This window comes from Narcine bancroftii, chromosome 2, assembly GCF_036971445.1.
Source record: "Narcine bancroftii isolate sNarBan1 chromosome 2, sNarBan1.hap1, whole genome shotgun sequence".
Taxonomy (NCBI): domain Eukaryota; kingdom Metazoa; phylum Chordata; class Chondrichthyes; order Torpediniformes; family Narcinidae; genus Narcine; species Narcine bancroftii.
Window position 1 is genome coordinate 96,518,725 of NC_091470.1, and position 18,955 is coordinate 96,537,679.

General features: G+C 49.3%; 3 protein-coding genes across 8 annotated transcripts in view; 2 read left to right on the forward strand and 1 right to left on the reverse strand.

Moving 5' to 3' along the window:
• kansl3 (KAT8 regulatory NSL complex subunit 3) overlaps positions 1-10,521 on the forward strand; it is a 54,475-nt gene extending 43,954 nt beyond the window's left edge. For 3 of the 6 annotated variants that reach the window (XM_069917531.1, XM_069917533.1, XM_069917532.1), the window contains 8 exons: positions 1,724-1,912; positions 2,575-2,659; positions 3,575-3,738; positions 5,791-5,888; positions 6,074-6,254; positions 7,472-7,617; positions 8,290-8,440; positions 9,843-10,521. In XM_069917531.1, the coding sequence (XP_069773632.1) occupies positions 1,724-1,912; positions 2,575-2,659; positions 3,575-3,738; positions 5,791-5,888; positions 6,074-6,254; positions 7,472-7,617; positions 8,290-8,440; positions 9,843-10,264 (1,436 nt within the window). In that variant the 3' untranslated portion in view covers positions 10,265-10,521. The remainder of the gene's footprint in view (positions 1-1,723; positions 1,913-2,574; positions 2,660-3,574; positions 3,739-5,790; positions 5,889-6,073; positions 6,255-7,471; positions 7,618-8,289; positions 8,441-9,842) is intronic. The other 3 variants (XM_069917534.1, XM_069917535.1, XM_069917536.1) reach the window with 2 other exon arrangements.
• A 3-nt stretch (positions 10,522-10,524) lies between these two features.
• Positions 10,525-16,585, reverse strand: LOC138753936 (cytochrome c oxidase subunit 5B, mitochondrial-like). The gene is made up of 4 exons (XM_069917537.1): positions 16,410-16,585; positions 11,686-11,756; positions 11,225-11,324; positions 10,525-10,745 (listed from the first exon to the last, which is right to left on the reverse strand). The coding sequence occupies exons 1-4, from the start codon at positions 16,540-16,542 to the stop codon at positions 10,639-10,641; spliced, it is 411 nt and encodes a 136-aa protein (XP_069773638.1). The 5' UTR covers positions 16,543-16,585; the 3' UTR covers positions 10,525-10,638.
• An 11-nt stretch (positions 16,586-16,596) lies between these two features.
• Positions 16,597-18,719, forward strand: LOC138752902 (uncharacterized). Its single transcript, XM_069915512.1, has 3 exons — positions 16,597-16,688; positions 17,573-17,800; positions 18,078-18,719. Exons 1-3 carry the CDS (start codon positions 16,597-16,599, stop codon positions 18,484-18,486), a joined length of 729 nt encoding a protein of 242 aa, XP_069771613.1. The 3' UTR covers positions 18,487-18,719.
• Positions 18,720-18,955: the final 236 nt, after the last annotated feature.

Sequence of the window (18,955 nt, forward strand, 5' to 3'; positions counted from 1 at the left end):
TTCCTGGTCCAGGTAACTGAAGGCTAACTGGCAGGTGCAGCAGGCGAGAGACGAGCACAAGGAGATTAACTGCCTACGATGATGTGAGTCTTGGTGAGACCATGCCTGGGGTGCATTGGGCTGTTTGGTCTCCTTTCCCGTTTGGTTCAGGAATAGCGTGTTTGTCAAAGAAAGAAGCTACTTAGCACTGAAAGGAGGAGACATTTATCTGCGGTCAGGGTGGTGAATCTGGGATCCTGCACCCCTGGGAGTGCAGAGGCTCAGTCGTTATTTGCATTCAATGCAGAGGTTGATAGATTCAAGATATTGATGGAATAAAGAGGCATGGAGGTTGGCCAAGAAAATGGTGGTGAGGCAGAAGGTCGCACTGTGGTTGGAAGACTGAAGAGTCACCTTCTTGTTCTGTTCTTGATGCATAAGGTTTTAAAAGAGCAGAGGTAGGTAAGTGAGATAAGGATTACCCTCTCAGAACAGGATGCATGGGGGTGGGAGGGAATCTGACCTGATCTCTATTGTTGTAATTTTGATTGTGTAGTCTTTGGATCTTCTACAGCAGTCATTCTCAACCTTTTTTCCACCATGCCACCCCACCCCTCCACCCATCATACTCTGCTTCAGGTTTATGGGCCCATTTCCCTGTGAAGGAGATAAATATATTTATGATACATGAGGTGAAAAGAAAACAAGGCTTTTACTGAAATGTGTTGTTCTCACACCCCCCTCCCCCGGGGAGGGGGACTGGCCCTTAGGGCTCCTGTTGAGAATGGCTGTTCTACAGTGTTAAAACAGAGATGCTGGAGGAACTCACCAGGTCTCACAGCGTCCACAGGAGGAAAAGATATATTTCCAACATTTCGTTTTGGGCCTTCCTCAATGTAGAAGATGTCTTAAGGAAGGGCTCAGGCCCGGAACGTCGGTGATATAATCTTTGCCTTCTATGGACACTTAAGACTGGCCGAGTTCCTCCAGTATCTCTGTGTTTTGACTGCAATCACAGCGTCTGTATATTTTTGTGTTTCATGTTGTTCAACAATGTTGGGGTGGGAGATGTGGTCACTGTCTGGCACACAGTGAGGTGGCCAAATTGCACGCAGTTAACTGAGGGGCGACCATCCAGCCCCACTCCACTCCTGGCAGTGCCGTCAGCCCAATTTCATCCTCCGGAGAGGTGGGCTGGAAACTGCTCCACTGGTCAGACCACATCTGTGGGCGCTTGGGGGTTCAGTTTAGTATCATCGGAAGCTGTGCGGCACTCCCTCAGCACTCATGGAGGCGAGTGTGATGATTCTCTGACCCTGGACCCCCTCAAGCAATGATGAATGCCAGAACGAATCCACCAATGGAATGAAACACGAAAGTCTGCAGATGCTGTGATTGCAATAAAAATGCACAGGAATGCTGGAGAAACTCAGCCGGTCTCGCAGCGTCCGCAGGAGGAAGGGCTCAGGCCCGAAACATCGGTAATCTCTACTTCCTTTGGAGTTGTGAGACTGGCTGAGTTCCTCCAGCATTTCTGTGGAAAACAGTCTCCATGAGATGCATGAAAAGAGCAGTATGTATTTGTGCATGCAACAGAGCTTTAGTTTAATTTGGATGTCATGTTGGGCCAGATATTGTGGGCCAAATGCCTCTTCTGTGCTGCATGGGCCACTGAGTTGCCAGTAACGTTGGTCACCTCCAATTCCCCGATTCCTCTAATCTGTAAAAATCCGTTGGCCTGTAGTTCCGGTGTCCTCGGCCCAGCAGGATGCTGTGGAGAAGGAGGATGTGAAGGCGCAGCTGAAGCGGCGGCAACTTTCCACCCCGAGCCCCGTCTCCAAACCGGCAAAACGAGCCAAGATCAAGGTCACCATTCTTTCCCACGGGGACACACCTGGGGCTGCAGCCATGCCCTACCCTGCATCCAAGGAGGGTGAGAAACATGCGCTGCTTCGGCCTCTGGCTCACTGACCTCATGCCCCACTGAAGGGGTGAGGTGGGAGGAGGTGGGAGGGGTCTTGGGTCGAAAGGTTAGGTGCTGAGGAGATGGGGATAGGTTGGGGAGGCCTAAAGAGCAAGTAGAGAGATCTTTCTCCTTGTTTTAAATTCAGACAGTGGTCTATAAGGAGTTTTTGAGCCCCGGTCCTGATCGCTGGCGCTGTAAAAGTATTGCGCTAACCGCTATGCCAATCCTGCTGCCCAGACATGATATGACAAACATAACAGGAGGACAATATTCAAAATGGTAACTCCGGAATAACACCCCCCAAATCCCCGCTCCTGGTCCTGAAAGGTTTGTGTCCATTGGCAAGGCCTCATTGTGAGCAGCCAGAGAAGCAGATCTGCAGCAGAGGTACCCCATGCACTGAGTTGGTGAGCAGATCCAGCTGTGGTTCGCACCCAATTGCCAACACATCCCTGGATCTCCCATCTGCTCCTTTCCAAGATTTATTTGTATTGGGTTGGGGCCTGCAGTCTGAGGCGCTGGGTAGTTTAGGGAATGGAGCAAGGGAAGGCGATCAGTTTCTGAGCATCTGATGTGCTGGCCAAGGATCACTGGCAGTCTGACCTTGGGTTTATTCTTCCTTCTGGCAGGTGGAGTACCGAAACCCTTGACTTTATCAGTCAGTCAGCCAGGTACAGGCACCAAGGAGCTGACCGGATTGCTGTCAGGTCAAAGGTGAGTGTGCCTTGGAGAGGAGGAGTCCGCATTCGGCTGTTCCTGAATGGATCTGGCCGTGTGCTGGGTCAGAGGGGATGGAGTCTACTAATCAGAGGGGCCACATCGGTGTCTAACACAATGTCGTGCCTCACTCAGCATGGGACTTTGCCCTGAGGGAACTGCAGTCATGGAATCATGCTGAAATAAGTCAATGTGGCATTAATTTAAATTTTAAGTTTTAAATTTAGACATACAGCACGGTAACAGGCCCTTTTGGCTCACAAGCCCGTGCTCCCCAATTACATCCAATTGACCTACAACCCCTGGTACATTTTGAACAGTGGGAGACAACCGGAGCCCTCAGGAAAAACACGTACAGGTACGGGGAGAATGTACAAGCTCCCTACAGACAGTGTGGGATTCAAACCCTGGTCGCTCAAGCTGTAACAGTGTTACATTAACCACGCTGACCATGGTGGAGATGTGTTGAGGGGACAATGCTCAGATGGAGGGAAGGGGAAGTGCTGAGGGAACACTGCACTGGAGGGGGAGTGCTGAGGGAACGCTCCACTGGAAGGGGGAGTGCTGAGGGAACGCTGCACTGGAGGGTGGAGTGCTGATAGAACACTGCACTGGGGGGGGGGGGGGGAGGGTGGAGTTCTGAGGGAACACTGCACTGCCAAAGGTGCCACCTTTTCTGGTGTGTTTAAGACCGTATCCCGTGATCCCTCTTTCCTGGTGTCCTGATCTCAGTGGAGCAGTTTCACTGAACTCTGATCTGGATGTCCTCACGTAAGCCGGTTCTGGAGGCCTACGTGAGTTCCTGCCGTCAGTGACCCCCATTCATAGCTGAAACCTTGGATTCTGTGGGAGGTCTATTGTGTCCTACTCCGGGAATGCTTCTTTACCCTCTCATTCTCTCCTGGTGCCCAGATCAGCCTCTACATCCTCATTCTCCAGCTACCCGAGTACAGTGCCCTCGACTTCCCTGCCCACCAATACAACGGCCAGTGCCCTCCACAGTATCCAGGCCCGAATGTCCGCTGTGCCAGGCTCCTCTGCTCCACCACCGAGTCATTTGGGCTCCGCTACACCAGGTACATTGTCCAACTGTTCATCCTTGGCATCACTACGGGGCAACTCTCTGCAGCAGAAGGGTTGAACTCAGGTTGGGGGTGGACTGGCTGCAGTTGCTGGAGGCAGAGAGGTGAGTCTTGTGTTCAGGCAGCCAGTTGAGTGTGTGCCTGAAAGGTCAGTGGAAGAAGAATTGCTGGGAAATTTCAAAATTATTGGATAGAGGAGAGGGAGATGCAGATGCTGTGATTGTAATACAAACGCACAGTAAATGCTGGAGGAACTCAGCCGGTCTCGCAGCGTCCATAGGAGGTAAAGACATATCACCGATGTCCCTGGCCTGATGGTGCAAACAAAGAATGGGAACTGAATAAACACTGAAGACTAGCCAAGGGGAAGAGTCCAGAACAACAAAAGGTGTTAGTTAATTGGATATGATAAGAGGAGAGGTGAGAATTGATTTTTGGCTCTTTGAAAGGAAACAGAGGGAAAGGGGAAGAGAGACATGAAAGACGACAAGGGGAGGACGGAAATGGTGGGGGGGTGGTCAACGGAAACCAGAGAAGTCAATGTTAATGCCATCCAGTTGGAGGGGGCCCAGACGGAAGATGAGGTGCTGTCCCTCCAATTTGCAGGTGGTCTCAGTCTGGCAGTGTGTGAGGGACGGGGAATTGAAATGGGCGGCCATTGGGAGATCCACACAGTTGCAACAGACAGAGCCAAGGTGCTCAACCAAGTGATCTCCCAGTCTGCATCCAGTCTCTCCCATGTAGAGAAAGAAAGGAGGGACCGGATTTCTGTAAAATCATGGCTGACCTTCAAGGTTCCTTTTATTGTCACATTATAATACATTATAACATTCATGATATACTTTAATTTTTTTCTCCGTAAGGCAGAGCCGCCATGTTCAAGATTATTTTATTGTCAGGTAATAAAACGGAAACTGTATTGTACAAAATTTCCTTTAGTCTAACGTAAGGCAGAAAAAAGATTCGCCAACAGCATGAATTACCCGGTGCCCCTGAGAGCCAGAGAAAGAGAAGCAGAGTCGTCCCTTGTGTCGTGTGTCGTCGTCGTGTCCCCCCCCCCGGTCACTGAGTGTGCATGGATTCCTCACCGTGCTCCCACTGCCTCCGCAGCCACTAGATCTGAAACATCAGCATCCCGAGCTCCAGGTTCACACCTGTGGCATGTTGAGGAAGCCCTCTGTACCACTTCCCTACACTAACCCTGTCCACCTCTGGGGTGAGCAGACCAACTGAGCCAAAGGCCCGCTGCAGTCTGAGTGACTTGGGTGCAGCCCCTACTCTGGCAGGGGAGCATTCTCTCTGCATCTGCCCCAGTCCCACAGAAAGCTGTTGTGCCTTCCCATAAGATCATCTCTAAACACCAGTGTTTTGTAGCTCCTCACTGAATAATCCCCTATCCCAGTGAGTCCACAATCTGGGGCTGCCGATTTGCTGTCACTTTGTGTGAAGCATAGGACCCACTTGTGGCACATCAGTGCATGGGAGTCTGTGTTCCAAAACACCATCAATTCCCCCCACCCCATTTATACTCATCCTTGGCCTCTGGAATTGAGGGGTGGGGGGTTAGGAAACCACGCAGGCTGGGGGCTGCTGGAGACTGGCTGAAGGGGTACCTGATATCAGAACCGGGACACAAGAGGATGCTGAGGGCCCTGAAGGGTTCGTGTTGGAGGTTTGAATCTGGAGCTCAGGTTGATGGCTTGGACTAGACTGTGAGGCTGTGGAGGTTGCGAGAGCACTGGAGGCGAATCCACGGACACTCGGTGACTCTGAGGGCAACTTTTTGCATCTCTTTTTCTTGACTGCTTTAGATAATTTCAGCTGATGGCAAATCTGTCCGCCTTACAGCAGACAAAAGTAATTTTGTGTTATATGACATGGATTTTAATTGCATGGCAATAAATTAAATCACAAATCTTGAAGATTGTTCACTAGGGGAGGAGCCATGATCTTACTCAACAGGGTGGCAGGTTTGGGAACAGTTGCATCAGTCGTTAGGTGGCAGCCGTACAGATTCCGCTTGCTAACTTGGAGCTCTGTGTTCAGGGGCGCCATCTGCAAGCAGCCTGCTCCAGGGATTGAGCTTCAGCCTGCAAGACATGGGAACAAAGGGCACCAGTTTGAGCTCTGCTAGTTCGAGTCAGGTACATCTCCCACCTCTCACAGGGGCCAAGCATGAATGGGTTTGGGAGCCTGTGATGGGAGTCCTGTGGGGTGGAGTCTGTATGGGAGAGGAGTGATTGGATTGCCTGGCTGATTGCGGGAATTGGTGGTGTTCTCGACCTGAGGTGACTGGTTGCTCTGTTTCACTGCCTTGATGTCGTTGCAGACCCAAAGTGTGAAGAGCTCGAGCACCACCTTGGGATCTGTCACCCCCACCAATCCCATCGTGCGCACTGTCAGTGCCTCGCCGGTGTCAGGAACCCTGAGTGGAAAACCTAGCGCCGTTCAACACCTGCTGAGCAATGGCGGTCTGGCCAAACTGACCAGCAGTTCGACCACATCAGCAGGTACCATCAAAACCACAAGCATCTGAACATGCAGCCAAGTTTTCTGCCCTCACTCCAGTCACTCTGATGGAGGAATGCAGTAGCCATTGTGAGCACAGCAAAACTCCATTACAATGGTGATGACCAGATAATTGCCCCTGAGGCACAAGAAAGGTTTCACGGCACGTGACTCACCTGGGGAGCCCACCATTCCGGGAACTTGGCCACTGTCCCCTCAGACACCATAGGTGCCTAGATGTAATCCCAAGAGGGGCAGGCAGTCAGCTCACCCTGATCCCTTGATCGCCTGTTGCCTTGACCTGTGAATAGAAATCTTGGCCAGGCCCAGCAACTTCCCACATGGATGCATGGAGATCTTCTGAGTGCCTCACACCCCCTCCCCACCTGGTGACCGTAAATTAGGAGGGTCGGTCTGGTGTAGCCAGATATTGCGGAGGATGCTTGTTGTACATGTATCTCTGCAGGGCCCTGAGACGGAGGGCTGCCAATGGCTACGGACGCATACCAGCGTCTGATTACCCTCCTCGATCAAGAGACTCAGAACCGCTCATGGCAACAAAAGCCGTGGGTGGGACCAGAGTGACCTGCCGGTACTACAGCATCAAGGCCACCAGAGCTGATTGATAACTAGTGCCCTGCCCCAGTACAAGATGGTGTGGAGGAGACCCGACCTGCTCCCCAACCACTCGGAGACCTTCGCCTGCAGGTCCTGCCAGTTGGTTAGCCGGGACTCCCTAACTGTACTCCAGTAGACCCCATCTTCTCGGGCAGGGAGTCCCCTGCTATTGTCCTACCAGAAGGGCTGAGCACTTTGCCCAGTTGACTCTGGCAGAGAATGCAGCTGAGAAGAGCTTCTGGCACTTGTACATCCTCTGCAGGTCAACCAAAGTAAGTGACCATGAGGAGGACATCTTTGGCATAAGCCGACAGGATGACCTTCATTCCCCCCCGACAAACTTCCGGCTAATTGCTCGAACTGCATAGTTGGAGACAGCAGAGCTTTAATCACAAACAGCGGGCTTCTGAACAAGACGCCTGCCTGAGCACTCCCATACAAAACCTGCATTTCAAATCTCATTTCAGCCGTTTAAATCACTTAAAGTATCTTTCTCCGTCTTCCTGGGAGTGCTGACTATGACTTCTGCACTAGCAATTCACCTCTCCAAATGTGACAGCTTTGTGCATTGACTTCTGTATTTTTCCTTCCTGTTGTGCAGGGACCAAGCCTCCGACTACCATCACTGTGACCCTGAGGACTCAGGCTGGCCGAGTGTCCTCCCTGAGCCAGTCCTGCTCTGCAGGCAACCTCAGCCTTGAGGGAATTGACCAAGAAGAAAGAGTTCCTGCTGCCCGGACTCAGCAGGTGAGAGGTTTGCTTTGAGTCTCGCACCTTTGATGACGTGGAATGCTCTTTCATAACCATCCTTATGTAGGGATGCTTTCTACAAACATGACCTTCCCAAAGTCAAAATCAGAGGGAATGAGGTGGCGTGGAGGGGGCTGGGAGGCTGTGAGTACAACTACCCCAGACATTAGGACTTTTCACACTGCCAGCGAGCAGTGACTCTACTTGGACCTGGGTGAAATTCGCCCTCCTCGGCAATAAGTGGTGGGGGGGGGGGGGGGGTCCGCCCTCTGCGATGTCACGGTACACATAAGGCTACTTACAGTTCTCAGGATCTCGGAATTGGACCTTTATGTTGCTTCCCATTGCCCATTGTGCATCCAAACTGACCTTCATTGGATACAGGGTGTTTATTTCATCACGTTAATACATGTCTTTAAAGCATTTCTTTGAGATTCAGATTTGGTGATATCGTCCAAACGTTTATTGAGACCCACCCCCCCCCCCCCCCCCCCACTTCGAGCCCACTTCAGGACGTTGCAGCGGTGGTACAATGCAGCATCAATGGCCGACTTTGTTTCCTATAATCCCTCACGCAGCTGGAACCGCTCTGGGAAATACACAGGTTGTGTATGAGGTGGAAGCTTCTTGCATCTTAGTAACTCTAATGCTTTCGTTATCACTCTGCAGTGCTCTGACTCTCTGCTCCCAGTCCCAAGATCCCAAGGTGTTGGCACTGTTGACCAGACCAAAGCACGAGATATGAGCAAAGGCCATTCCCCAGAGGAGTCATTTTCCTTGGAAAAGGGTCCAAATCCCCAGAGCTTGTGCTCATCTGCAGGTGAGTCTGCCATGTAGGCATTGGCTGGCCTCTCTATTCCCCAGGTAACTCTGTCATCCTTTCGGAGACAGGCTGTTGGTTCAGCCTCTATTATGTTGGTGCAAGGATTCACAAAATGTCAAATTTATTCAACATTTGTTTGAGATTTAATGATCAAACTATAATGGAAATCCTAAAATCCAGATGGCTTGGGGATTGGGTCAGTCTGGATTCTTGGGCTGTTCTTTTGAAATTCAAATTTAAGAGATGAACAGGTAAAATTTGATAGTTTATTCATTAGCAAATACAGCAGGCTTCATTTATCAAAATGAGCAGTTTAAAGAGAAAAAATGGCACTTGTGCATGCACGCAAAATTTTAAAAGTTTGAGTTTTCAAAGTCCTCATTTTTGGGTGGTCCAGATTTCTCGCTTCTGGATTTTTGGACTTCTACTGTTAAGGTTTTTTCCTGAAAAATATTTACCCACTAGTTTGAGGGTAGATGAGCAAGAGTCATGAGAAGTGTCTGAAATTAGAGTCCATAATAGTCACCAGTTGAAAGTAAAACTGCAATATGATGTGATTTTGGGACTGAGTGAGGGAAGTTGTGGAAATTTAGCAGTGATGGGATCAAAACTGCCCTGATGTACCTCAGGGAGGAAATGCCATCTTTACCTTGGTGCTTTGTGATACCCCAGGCCCTCAGCGTGACTGACAGCAGGATCGCCATCTGTATCTTGTGTTTGAATAACAAAAGAATGGGCCATGTGCTATTGACCTCAGAGTTAAGTATGGCCATGACAGTGACTTGCAGTTCTCCCCTCAGTCACCTGCCCATTAGGACTCTGTCCTAAGATGAATTGAGCATCAGCCCGATTGATGCACAGAATTTACCTTTGATATGTGCAAGACTTTTCCATAACAATCCTTGTGTAGGATGCTTCCAAGGAACAGGGTCAAGGGCAGCAAGCCCATGGGAAAACCAGCAGGTGGATTGTATTCCCAAGTTGAAAATGATAGTTCCTTCAATCACTATGTCTAGAAGGCCCCCCCCCCCCTCATGGTGGGAGTTCCTTCAAAAGGTTGTTCACACCACTCCAAAGGCAGTCAATCACCAAATCTACCTCGAACTCAACTTTGTTCATTTTGTCCAAGTCTGCATTGTCTCAAAGGCCTAATACAGTAAACTCCCTGGTTAACCAGGACCTACGGGGTTTGATAGATGCTTGATAAGTGAATTTTCTGGTTGCTTGAGATTGCATGATGTGTGATTGGCAAACTAACAGCTAGGTGCTCCAATTTTAAACCCGTATTTTTTATCTATTTATTTTCTAGTTACCTGAATTCTAGATAATGGGTTTTACTTTAAGGAGCTGCACACTTCAGTGTTCAGAATGGGAGTCATTGTTTGCTTTTATTTTCCAGTTACCACAAGTCCAACAAAGACTCTTTATGTGATGTCCGATGCCAAGATGTCTGCCCTCACCAAATCTATTATCACTCCTCTCGAAGTCTCGACTCCGAGGTCTCTGGGGACTCCTCCTGTGAACACGGTCGGTCCCCTTCTCAGCCCTTCCATCGCCAGCTCCACCTGTAGTGTGATCCTTTCCAAAGTGGGACCTGTTCTTCGGAGTTCCTCCACCACCACAACCCTCTCTTCAGGCAAGACTGAAATGAAACTGGCCTCAGGCGAACGATTCAGCCTAGCAAAGACACTGAGCTCGGGGTCTGTGAGTACAGAGACCTTGGGCAAAGTGCCCTCAGTGATGGACCAAGGGAGCACCATTCTCCACACCACAGAAACTCCTAGCCTGATGGGTTCCCTGGCAACCAGTACACAGCAGTGACCTCTACCGAATAAAGGCTGGAGCGTGTGCAGGACAATAGTGAGAAATGTACAGAGCTAATAATGTGTTTCTTCCTTATTTTTGTAATATTTCATTGGATTTGTTGGGTCATTTAGTAGATGCTTGGTGCTCATCCGACAGCAATGTCAGCATCCAAGAGATCTGCTGGAAGTGGGAGGAAGGGGTACAGTGAGCCCCTATAGCACTGAGGTTACTACTGTCTCTGTGAGAATAACAAAATAAAGATCGGAAAGAAAGGATGTGGACACAAGATATCTTTAATATTTTATACTCGTAAACAGTAAAGTACACCAAGTTGGCAGATGCCCTAGGAGTGCTAAACATTGGGCTCCAAACCATGAAGCAAGATTCATTCAGTGCTTGTGAGGTACGAGCTTGTAATGTGCTCCACAGGATGGACAGCGTTGAGCATCACCCTCGTGAAGCCAGAACCAGATCACTGCAGTGTTATCCTCCTCGCCTACAGAAACAAAACACTCAGTCAATCATTTGACGAGGTTATCAGGATGGTAGTGCAACACGAAGTTTATTGTCAGCTGATTGCACAAGTACAACCCGATGAAACAGTGTTCTCCGGTCCTCAGACCAAAACACGCAGGCACAACACAAACTAATTCATCTATACAAGGGTCTGGGACGGTGAGTGCGAGCAGTTTCTCTGGTCGTTCAGCATTCTCACTGCCCGTGGTGCTGGCCCTGACACTCCTGGATCTCTTCCCCAACAGGAGCATCTGAAAGATGTGGGGTGGAAGGGGGGTCCTCAATGATTTTGCGTACCCTCTTCAGACAACGATCCTGGTAGATCACGTTGATGGGTGGGGGGAGGAGCGAGGACTCCAGTGATGTATGCGGAGGCAGTGATACATCCTCATGCTAGCGCATCAATGCAGCTCTGATTGTTGCTGAACCTTGTCCCACCCACAGTAGTGAGTTACTTACACACACAGCCCACCAGCCTCTTGTTGGTGATAGACGGAACAATGTGAGGATCACTCTTCGTCCCAGCGTACTCCTTAGGTTTCAGGACATTGTATGGATCCTGAAGGAAAAGATCAGAGCCAGTCAGCACCTGCATTGCAGTGGCAGCTCATTGCTTTTGGGTCAATGCACTAAACTGTCACTAAGTTGCATGCAGAGCAGACAACTTCTTGGGACAGATCTTGAGCAGTAATGTCACGGATACACAGCCCCGATGGCCCAAGACTATGCTGATCAGTGAATTAGGTCAAGTGTGAAGAACCCATGTACACATCTCACTCACCTCGATCTGAGTAAATCTACAGGGCCTAGGTCACCACCCAATTCCCAGGTTTATTGGTTACAATCCCAAGCTCTATCTCTACTTGAGACAGTTCAAGATGACTAGTCTGCACGGGAAACTGCCAGAGCTCCTTATGTACCTTCCCAGTTTTCATTGCCTGCATGATGATCTTTTCCAAGCCCGTGGCTTGTTCTTCATCAGTTGGGATTCCTGCAGTTCAGAGGGAAAAGCACATCAAGTATTTTTGTTTTGCATTCAGCATTGGGAGGTCTGATCCCGGAGCAAGTGCAACTTCACACCCTTCAAGCATCTCAGAATAAAGGAAAACAACAAATAAATAACCAATCAATATTCACACTGCAATGTCTCCAAAAGGGAGGAGGCCAACACATTCTGCCTCTACAGTAACCAATACTCAATTTAGTAATCACCTCCGTTTCCTGTGTGCCAAAAGATTTGACAGCTCATGTGAGTCCTCCAGTGAAAAATTATTCCATGGCCTGGTTATCCTCAAAGAAACCAGCCTCGAAAGATCACTGTTACACAGTAAAATCTCTGTTATCCAGAATTCAAGCAACCGGCAAACGAAATCGCAAAAAATAATTGGTTAAAAATATGGATATTTAAAATCGCACACCTCGCCGTTAATTTTCCACACAACCCGCAAACAACCAGAAACTTAAATTCATCCAGTATCTGCCAATCACTGCAGGTGCTTGGATACCAGGGTTTTACTGTATCTCCTTTATTCCCAATCCTGTCTATGCCACGATGTTCAGAGTCGTCACTGGAATGCTGGCACGAATCATAGCATTTCCATTCCACAACATTGGCAGATCGTTGCTGATACATTCACAATGTTTCCCCCATTTCCTATTAACATGACCTTGGATACCTGGCCTTTCTCAGTTGAATTTAGCTTGTTAGGCCTTCAGGAAAATCCAAGGAAGTTGAAACAACTCTATGCAGAGATGGGAAATTGGCTCAGTTTAACCACCATAACTGGGTGATAAAGGTTTTTTTTTTAATCCTCTCTGAGCATTTCACCCAAAGAAGTCTCATCAAATCCTGATTCAACCAATCCTGGGGTCAGCAGATCCAACACAGCCAAAGAGCGGGCTGTGCAAGGGAAACAACCAGTGTTGTTCTTCACTCTGCTGGGCTCTCTTCATGTCGGCTCAGGGACACCCCATAATCTCAGTTTTGAAGGACTTGCCTTCACATTCTATTCAAAAGAGGAGCCAAATGTGCAGACAAACAGCTGCTTCACCAGTGTCAGTTGTCGAAACGGGCATGCCACACTGCTCCATCTGATGGCACCAATGTTAAGTTACAGGCTAGGCAAGTTTGACAGAATATTTCAGTCCATGTAAAGCAAACAGCCACAGCACGAGAGTTAGAGCATCTGTGGTTAACATATTAGCAATCCAGAGAAGTTCAATATGCATTATAACAGCCACAACATTTTGTTAATTGAAACATTGGGAGCCATCATGACCAGGAACCCATCAACCCCAAATGGTTCACTAATATCCTTCAGGGAATTCCTGACCCACACAACGGGACTCACTCTGAACTTTCCACACTGCAGGTACAGAGGGGCCCAGGGAGACCTCTGCACAAATTTGTACCCAAAGAAGTCCTGTGCCTTTAGATGAAACCTGGACCAACTTGTCATCCTCCCTCATACATAATGTTGAGCAACACTTTGAAGCGCTGTGGGGGGGGGGGAAATAATGACGACACAATGAAAAGGTGTATTCTGTGTGAGAGACTTCAACTCTCATCACCAAGTGCGGCTCAGGTACACCAAGGGTGTCAAACGAACAATGTCTACAGGTGCACCATCTAAAGCAGACTTGCAGGATGCATCAGTGCAGTACTGGAGTTCCTATACCCAAGATCAGAAAAAAAACTACAAAGACTGAGTGCAGGTCAGAGAATAACACAAAGTTCCCTATCCTCCATGGGCTCTATCTAAATCTCCCTTTGCCTAGGAAAGGCAGCTAACATACTGAAGGTCCCATCGCACCCCAGATACACACTCTTCTCCTAATAGGCTCAGGAGAATGAAAGCGTACACCCATAGGCTTAAAAGCACTTGCACTCCCACAGCTTCTGAATGAACCCCACAACATTGTTCTCGTGCGATCTGTAAATTGTGCTCTTTACACAGATGTATGAATGTTAAAGATAACCTGTTAGTCTGCTCACAGAAGTACCCTTCTTCCTGCACTAGATGTGACAAATATAAGGACAAGTTGCCAGTCTGGGCCTTTAAAATGCAGTGGGCAGTCTACTTGACCTCCCATCTGCTGCAGAAGTAGCTTACAGACTCCTACAGTCCTGTGGAGACAGGCCCCAACGTCACTCTCGGAGTCTGTGACAGCCCCCACAAATACTGTGGATCAACAACAGCAGGATCACTAGCCTCGCAGCCCAGCATATCCCTTGCTCTCACATTACTACTGACCATGGGTGGACCAGGATTCTAAAAAGTGAGATGCCCTGGCAAAGGTTCACAGTTCAACATGCATACTAAACCCAAAAGCAGCATGCAACAGACAGAGCAAAGTGATCCAAAAACCAACAGATTAGATCAAAGCTCTGCAGTCTTACCACAACCCAGCCACGGCTGATGGGGCCAATTTTACAGCCAACAGAAGTGGCAGTGGTTCTGAAGAACTCTCTCATCTTCAAGAGCAGGCAGTTCAACACGGAAGGAGCAAGGACAGGTCGAAGTCTTTCCAACCATGCTTGGCCAGGAGTGCTGAGTGGCGTGGATGGTCGCTTTTTGACCCCCTTCGTCCAGATTGGTGCTACTCTTCAAGTGTACAGTGAGGAACAGAGGATTTGGGCACTTTAGTTTCTTGGTACTCTATTATATACAAGCTTGGTGGGAGGTCACTCACCCCCAACATACAATTACATTGGTTTGTATATCCCGCCACAATCTGACGACCAACAAAAAAAAACAATTTCCTCCATGTGACCAGCATGACCCTATCAGCATGAAGCTACACACTATTCATCTGCAAAGCGTATTGTTGTGATTCCCTTTATCAGGTAGTGTACTTGCATCACCTGATCTGGGGAAACTCCAGGCTGATGGAAATTTACTGGCATGGCTCAGGTTGCCCAAGTCATGGGGCCATTCACTGAATATTTTCAACCCTCTGCATTCTTTTACAAAGCATTAAGGAACAAGTAGACATGAACTCTCACACTGATCATCCTACACCTATCTCCACCAAGCAGACCCTTAGTTCCACAGTAAACCATCCACATCAATTTCTACCTGATGGAAAGAAATGGCTGAGAATGACCCGGGTGCAATGGCAGATCTACATTCATTAACTGAAATCTGGTCAACTCGATGTCATAGTTACAGCATTGACATCTCTTACCGTGCAACTTTGCCCCGGTTAATTCTGTCCAAAGAAAAAGAAACTAAGTAGAAACACACAAAATGTGGATACCAGAATCTGCAGTTTAAAAAAAAGTTGGAGGAACACACCATCCATCAATGCACTAATGCTTGAGCTCTGGGACCCTTTATTGAGGCTCCTGACCCGAAATATTAACCAGTCCTCCCCAGAGGTGACCTGCTGAGTCCACTGGCGACTTTTTATTGTTGTCTAACTGGACTAACCCACAATCAGCAGCAAAATGATGCAAATATTGTTAGCAGTGCCACCAAGAAGTACTTATTAAACAATAACCTGCTCACTAATGTCCAGGTGTCTTTAACAGGAAACGTTTGACTCCAGACCTTATCACAGCCACTGACCAAAGATGTAACTAAGGACCAAATTCCAGAGGGGATGTGGAAGTGACTGTCCTTGGCATCAGAGTGTGGCATGAAGGAACCCAACAATAAATCTATCCCAATAATAATCATGGGAAATGGTTGTAGTTGAAGGACATCCATCATTTAAGCCCTAGGTCATTACTGCACGTTCCTCAAGACAATATCCAAAACCATCAATGACAATTTAGTGTTGATGGTGCAGAGTACAATGACAGGATAAACTGATAATTTCAAAGTAATGATTGCATCAGACAAGAGCGAGCCTCAGTCCATTGAATCAACACGCGAATATACAGAACAAATTGCAAGTCAGAAGGCTGAATAGAATGATTACAAAATTAATAAAGAAGAAAGAAATAAATTGCATGCACTTGGAGGGAGAGAAAAATATAAAAATCACTTCTGCTCCTACTGGGTGTGTTCCAGATTCCCCAACCCTCACCCTTCAAAATGGCCTCTGGTGCCCCTTCACCCAGCCCAACAGCTCCCTTCATCCACATCTCCTTCCACCCCATGAGTGCTCCCCGCCTGACCCAACTTCCTGCCACACAGTTCCCTTTTACCTCTCAACCCCCTCCCCTCCTAGCCTCCCCTCTCCCCTATTAACCTCTGCCAACACACACCACCCCACTGCACCTCCCCCTGCCCACCTGCTCTTCTTCCCATATGGGCTCCCCCAACCCCATGGCCTTCCTCTCCTCTACCCACCCTCCCTCCCCCCTAAACCCTTCCACCTCCCTCCCCCTCTCCCTCCCTCCTCTCCCTCTCTCCCTCCCCCCTCCTCTCCCTCCCTCCCACCCCTCCCTACCCCCTCTCCCCACCCTCCTTCCCCCCTCTCCACCCCTACCTACCCTCCCTCCACCCCTCTTCCACCCTCCCCCTCCTACCCATCCTCCCTCACTATATCCCTCCACCCCCTCCCTCACTCCCTCCTCTCCACCCTTTCTGTTTCCCCGACGCGGTCCTGCTCCTGCTTCCGTCCGGTGACCTTCAGGCCGAGGCCTAACCCCCCTCCTCCCATTCCCTTGAGCTGCCCCCGCCTCCGTACTTACCCCCGGAGGCGAAACCCCGGTTGAGGACGCGGCCTGCGGCCGAAGCGGAGCCGGGAGCTCGAGTTGCCACCAGGCCGAGGCCCCGCCTCCCTCCGAGCACGCCCAACACCGCTGCCGCCCGCGCCGCCGCCATCTTCCCCTTTCACTGCCGGCTCTTCCTTTCCCCCACCCCCCCAACCCCATGCGCATGCGCGCGGGCGCCCCGAGAGAGGTGGGTGGGTCGAGCGCTCGGTTGCCTAGCGACCGGCGGCGACGGCCCGCGATGACGGCGTGCGGCCGGTGAGTTCAAAGGAGCTTCCGGTGAGTTCAAAGGAGTTTCCGGCGAGGGCTCGGTGCAGCGCAGGCCATTCAGCCCGTCCTCTGGGGGGGCGTTGCCTGAGGGAGAGGTTCCAGCAGCCTGTCCCGCCCCTGATCGATGTCAGTCTTCTCACCGTTGCCTTTGTCCTCTCATCACCCCCCCCCCCCTTCACCACCCCTCTGGTACTGTGTCATTAATGGCACGTTTGGTGTAGAGCTTGACGCCACGGGGTTCGAATCCCGCGCTGTCTGTAAGGAGTTTGCACGCTCTCCCCGCGTCTGCGTCGGTTTCTCCCGGGGAGGGGGCTCCAGTTACCGCCCACCAAAACGTACTGGGGGGGGGTGTAGGTTAATGGGGTGTGAGGTGGGGCGGCGCGGGTTCGCGTTATCGTGCCAAACGTCGACGTTTAAAAATTTTTGATCTATTGTCTGACTACGCACAACCCTGAGCGTCTTCCTTCTGCGGGCGCGGCAGAATCACCACTTATTGGCCGTGCAAAAAAGATAAACTGTACACAGCGTGAGCAAATAAATGTAAACAAACTGACTGTGCAATGCAGAGAGGGAAGGAAAACAATAAAGGGCCAATGCAGTGTTGGCGCCAGTTAGAGGGAGGTGTGACAGAGTATATAGAAATGTTTGGGAGATAAACGGGGAAAGGTTTGTTAGAGCAGGTCACACACAAACACTTTAAAACACAGAATTTTTCCAGGAGTATTTGCAAGGGGGCTCCCACTCATGATGGACTGTTATTTTCAAAAGGCAACAGATCTAACAACAGGCAGTAGCAGCTTTGTCTGGAAAAAAAAACCTTCTGTCTGGAAGGTCACGTGATCTTTGCAGGCAGAGAGCAGAAAAAAAAACAGGCTTTGCTCTCAGAGAGGAGGGAGTAGGCAAAGCCTAGCAGCAAGAAGGCTGTTGACAGTCAGCTGGAGATCCGCTGACAGCCACCCTCCCTGCTGGCGACAGCTACCCTCCCCACTGCCGACACCTACCCTCCCCGCTGGTGACAGTCTCCTGGCACAGGACTATGGGGCTGGGGCGGCCGGCGCAGGACTTCGGGCCCCTGACATCCCGTCCAGCCACAATTTGGTGTCAGTTTATAGAGAATGTGGAAGGCTTGTTAGTTGCAGTTAATCTTTCATATTGATTTTTGCATTCTGGAGAAAGTTCTACATGAGCATCTCTCAACCTTTGCGTCCTTAAACCTGATAAACGGAAACCCGCAGAAATTCTGTCATAAGTTATCATTGATAAAGAGCAAAGGATACATCAATAGGGAACAATGTGCAGAGATATTATGCTAATGAAAACAAACCAACAATTGTTTTGTGGACGACAATTAAAGTATTTCTTTTCCATTATTTTCAGGGAGTGCTTCTACAAGATGCTCCATAAACAAGCCGTGACTATGGCCACAGTGCACAGGAGCCGCGTTCGCACGGACGTGGCTCTCCTTCAGCCGGCACGTTCAGGTGATAGAAAGGCGTCTTCTCCGCGGCCACATAAATGTCCCAGCTGCACTCCCCCAGCCGCATCTGCCAGCGCATTATCTGCGTCCAAGCATCTTAAAGTGGCTACTGAGAGAGAGAGAGGAGAGAGACACAGACATCGGTTCCAGAGGGACAAGGTGGCAAGCTTTGGAAGTGGGCCTGGTCAAAGGAGAGGACTCTCTGTCCGGTGTTTCCCTTGGAATAGGAGAAACAGAAAGAAACTCTGTGGTGACCTGAAACAAGAAAAACTCTTTCTGAAAACCAACAAGAACCCTTCTGAGTGGTAACCATTTACCTGTTAAGCACCAAAGCATGGTGAATTTTATTAATGTTAACTTCTGTGCACAGTACAAGAATTGCCTACAAACAGTGAGAATGGACTGTGAACCAAAGAACTTTGATGAACTTACACTCACATTACACACACGTGCGCTTAGCATTAGAAGGATTAAGTAGGTTAAATAAGTCAAAGGAGATAAGTTAAAGTTTGATTCTATTTTCATGTTCAAAGATAATTAAAAGCAACTTTTGTTTAAGTAACCCTTTGTCATGGTGCATATCTATTGCTGCTGTGTTTTGGGGTCCTCTGGACTCTTCCCATGTCTGTGTGGGTTTCTCCTAAAGGGGCTCCAGTTATTGCCCACCCTGTAGGTTAATGGGATGTAAGTTGGGCGGAGCGGGCTCGTAGGGGCCTGTTACCATGCTGAACGTCTAAATTTTAAAATTTCAGATTTATTGTCCGACTACACACAAACC

What these genes read in the sequence shown, in the direction of transcription:
- LOC138753936 (XM_069917537.1), bottom strand. Translation starts at nt 16,542, where the DNA reads ATGGCGGCGGCGCGGGCGGCAGCGGTGTTGGGCGTGCTCGGAGGGAGG. An exon ending in CCGGGGTTTCGCCTCCGGGG is followed by an intron (nt 11,757 to 16,409) that starts GTAAGTACGGAG and finishes TCTGAACTGCAG; the next exon opens with GAATCCCAACTGATGAAGAA. An exon ending in GAGGCTGGTGGGCTGTGTGT is followed by an intron (nt 10,746 to 11,224) that starts GTAAGTAACTCA and finishes TTGTTTCTGTAG; the next exon opens with GCGAGGAGGATAACACTGCA.
- LOC138752902 (XM_069915512.1), top strand. Translation starts at nt 16,597, where the DNA reads ATGCGCGCGGGCGCCCCGAGAGAGGTGGGTGGGTCGAGCGCTCGGTTG. An exon ending in GCGATGACGGCGTGCGGCCG is followed by an intron (nt 16,689 to 17,572) that starts GTGAGTTCAAAG and finishes AAAAAAAAACAG; the next exon opens with GCTTTGCTCTCAGAGAGGAG. An exon ending in CCGTCCAGCCACAATTTGGT is followed by an intron (nt 17,801 to 18,077) that starts GTCAGTTTATAG and finishes CATTATTTTCAG; the next exon opens with GGAGTGCTTCTACAAGATGC.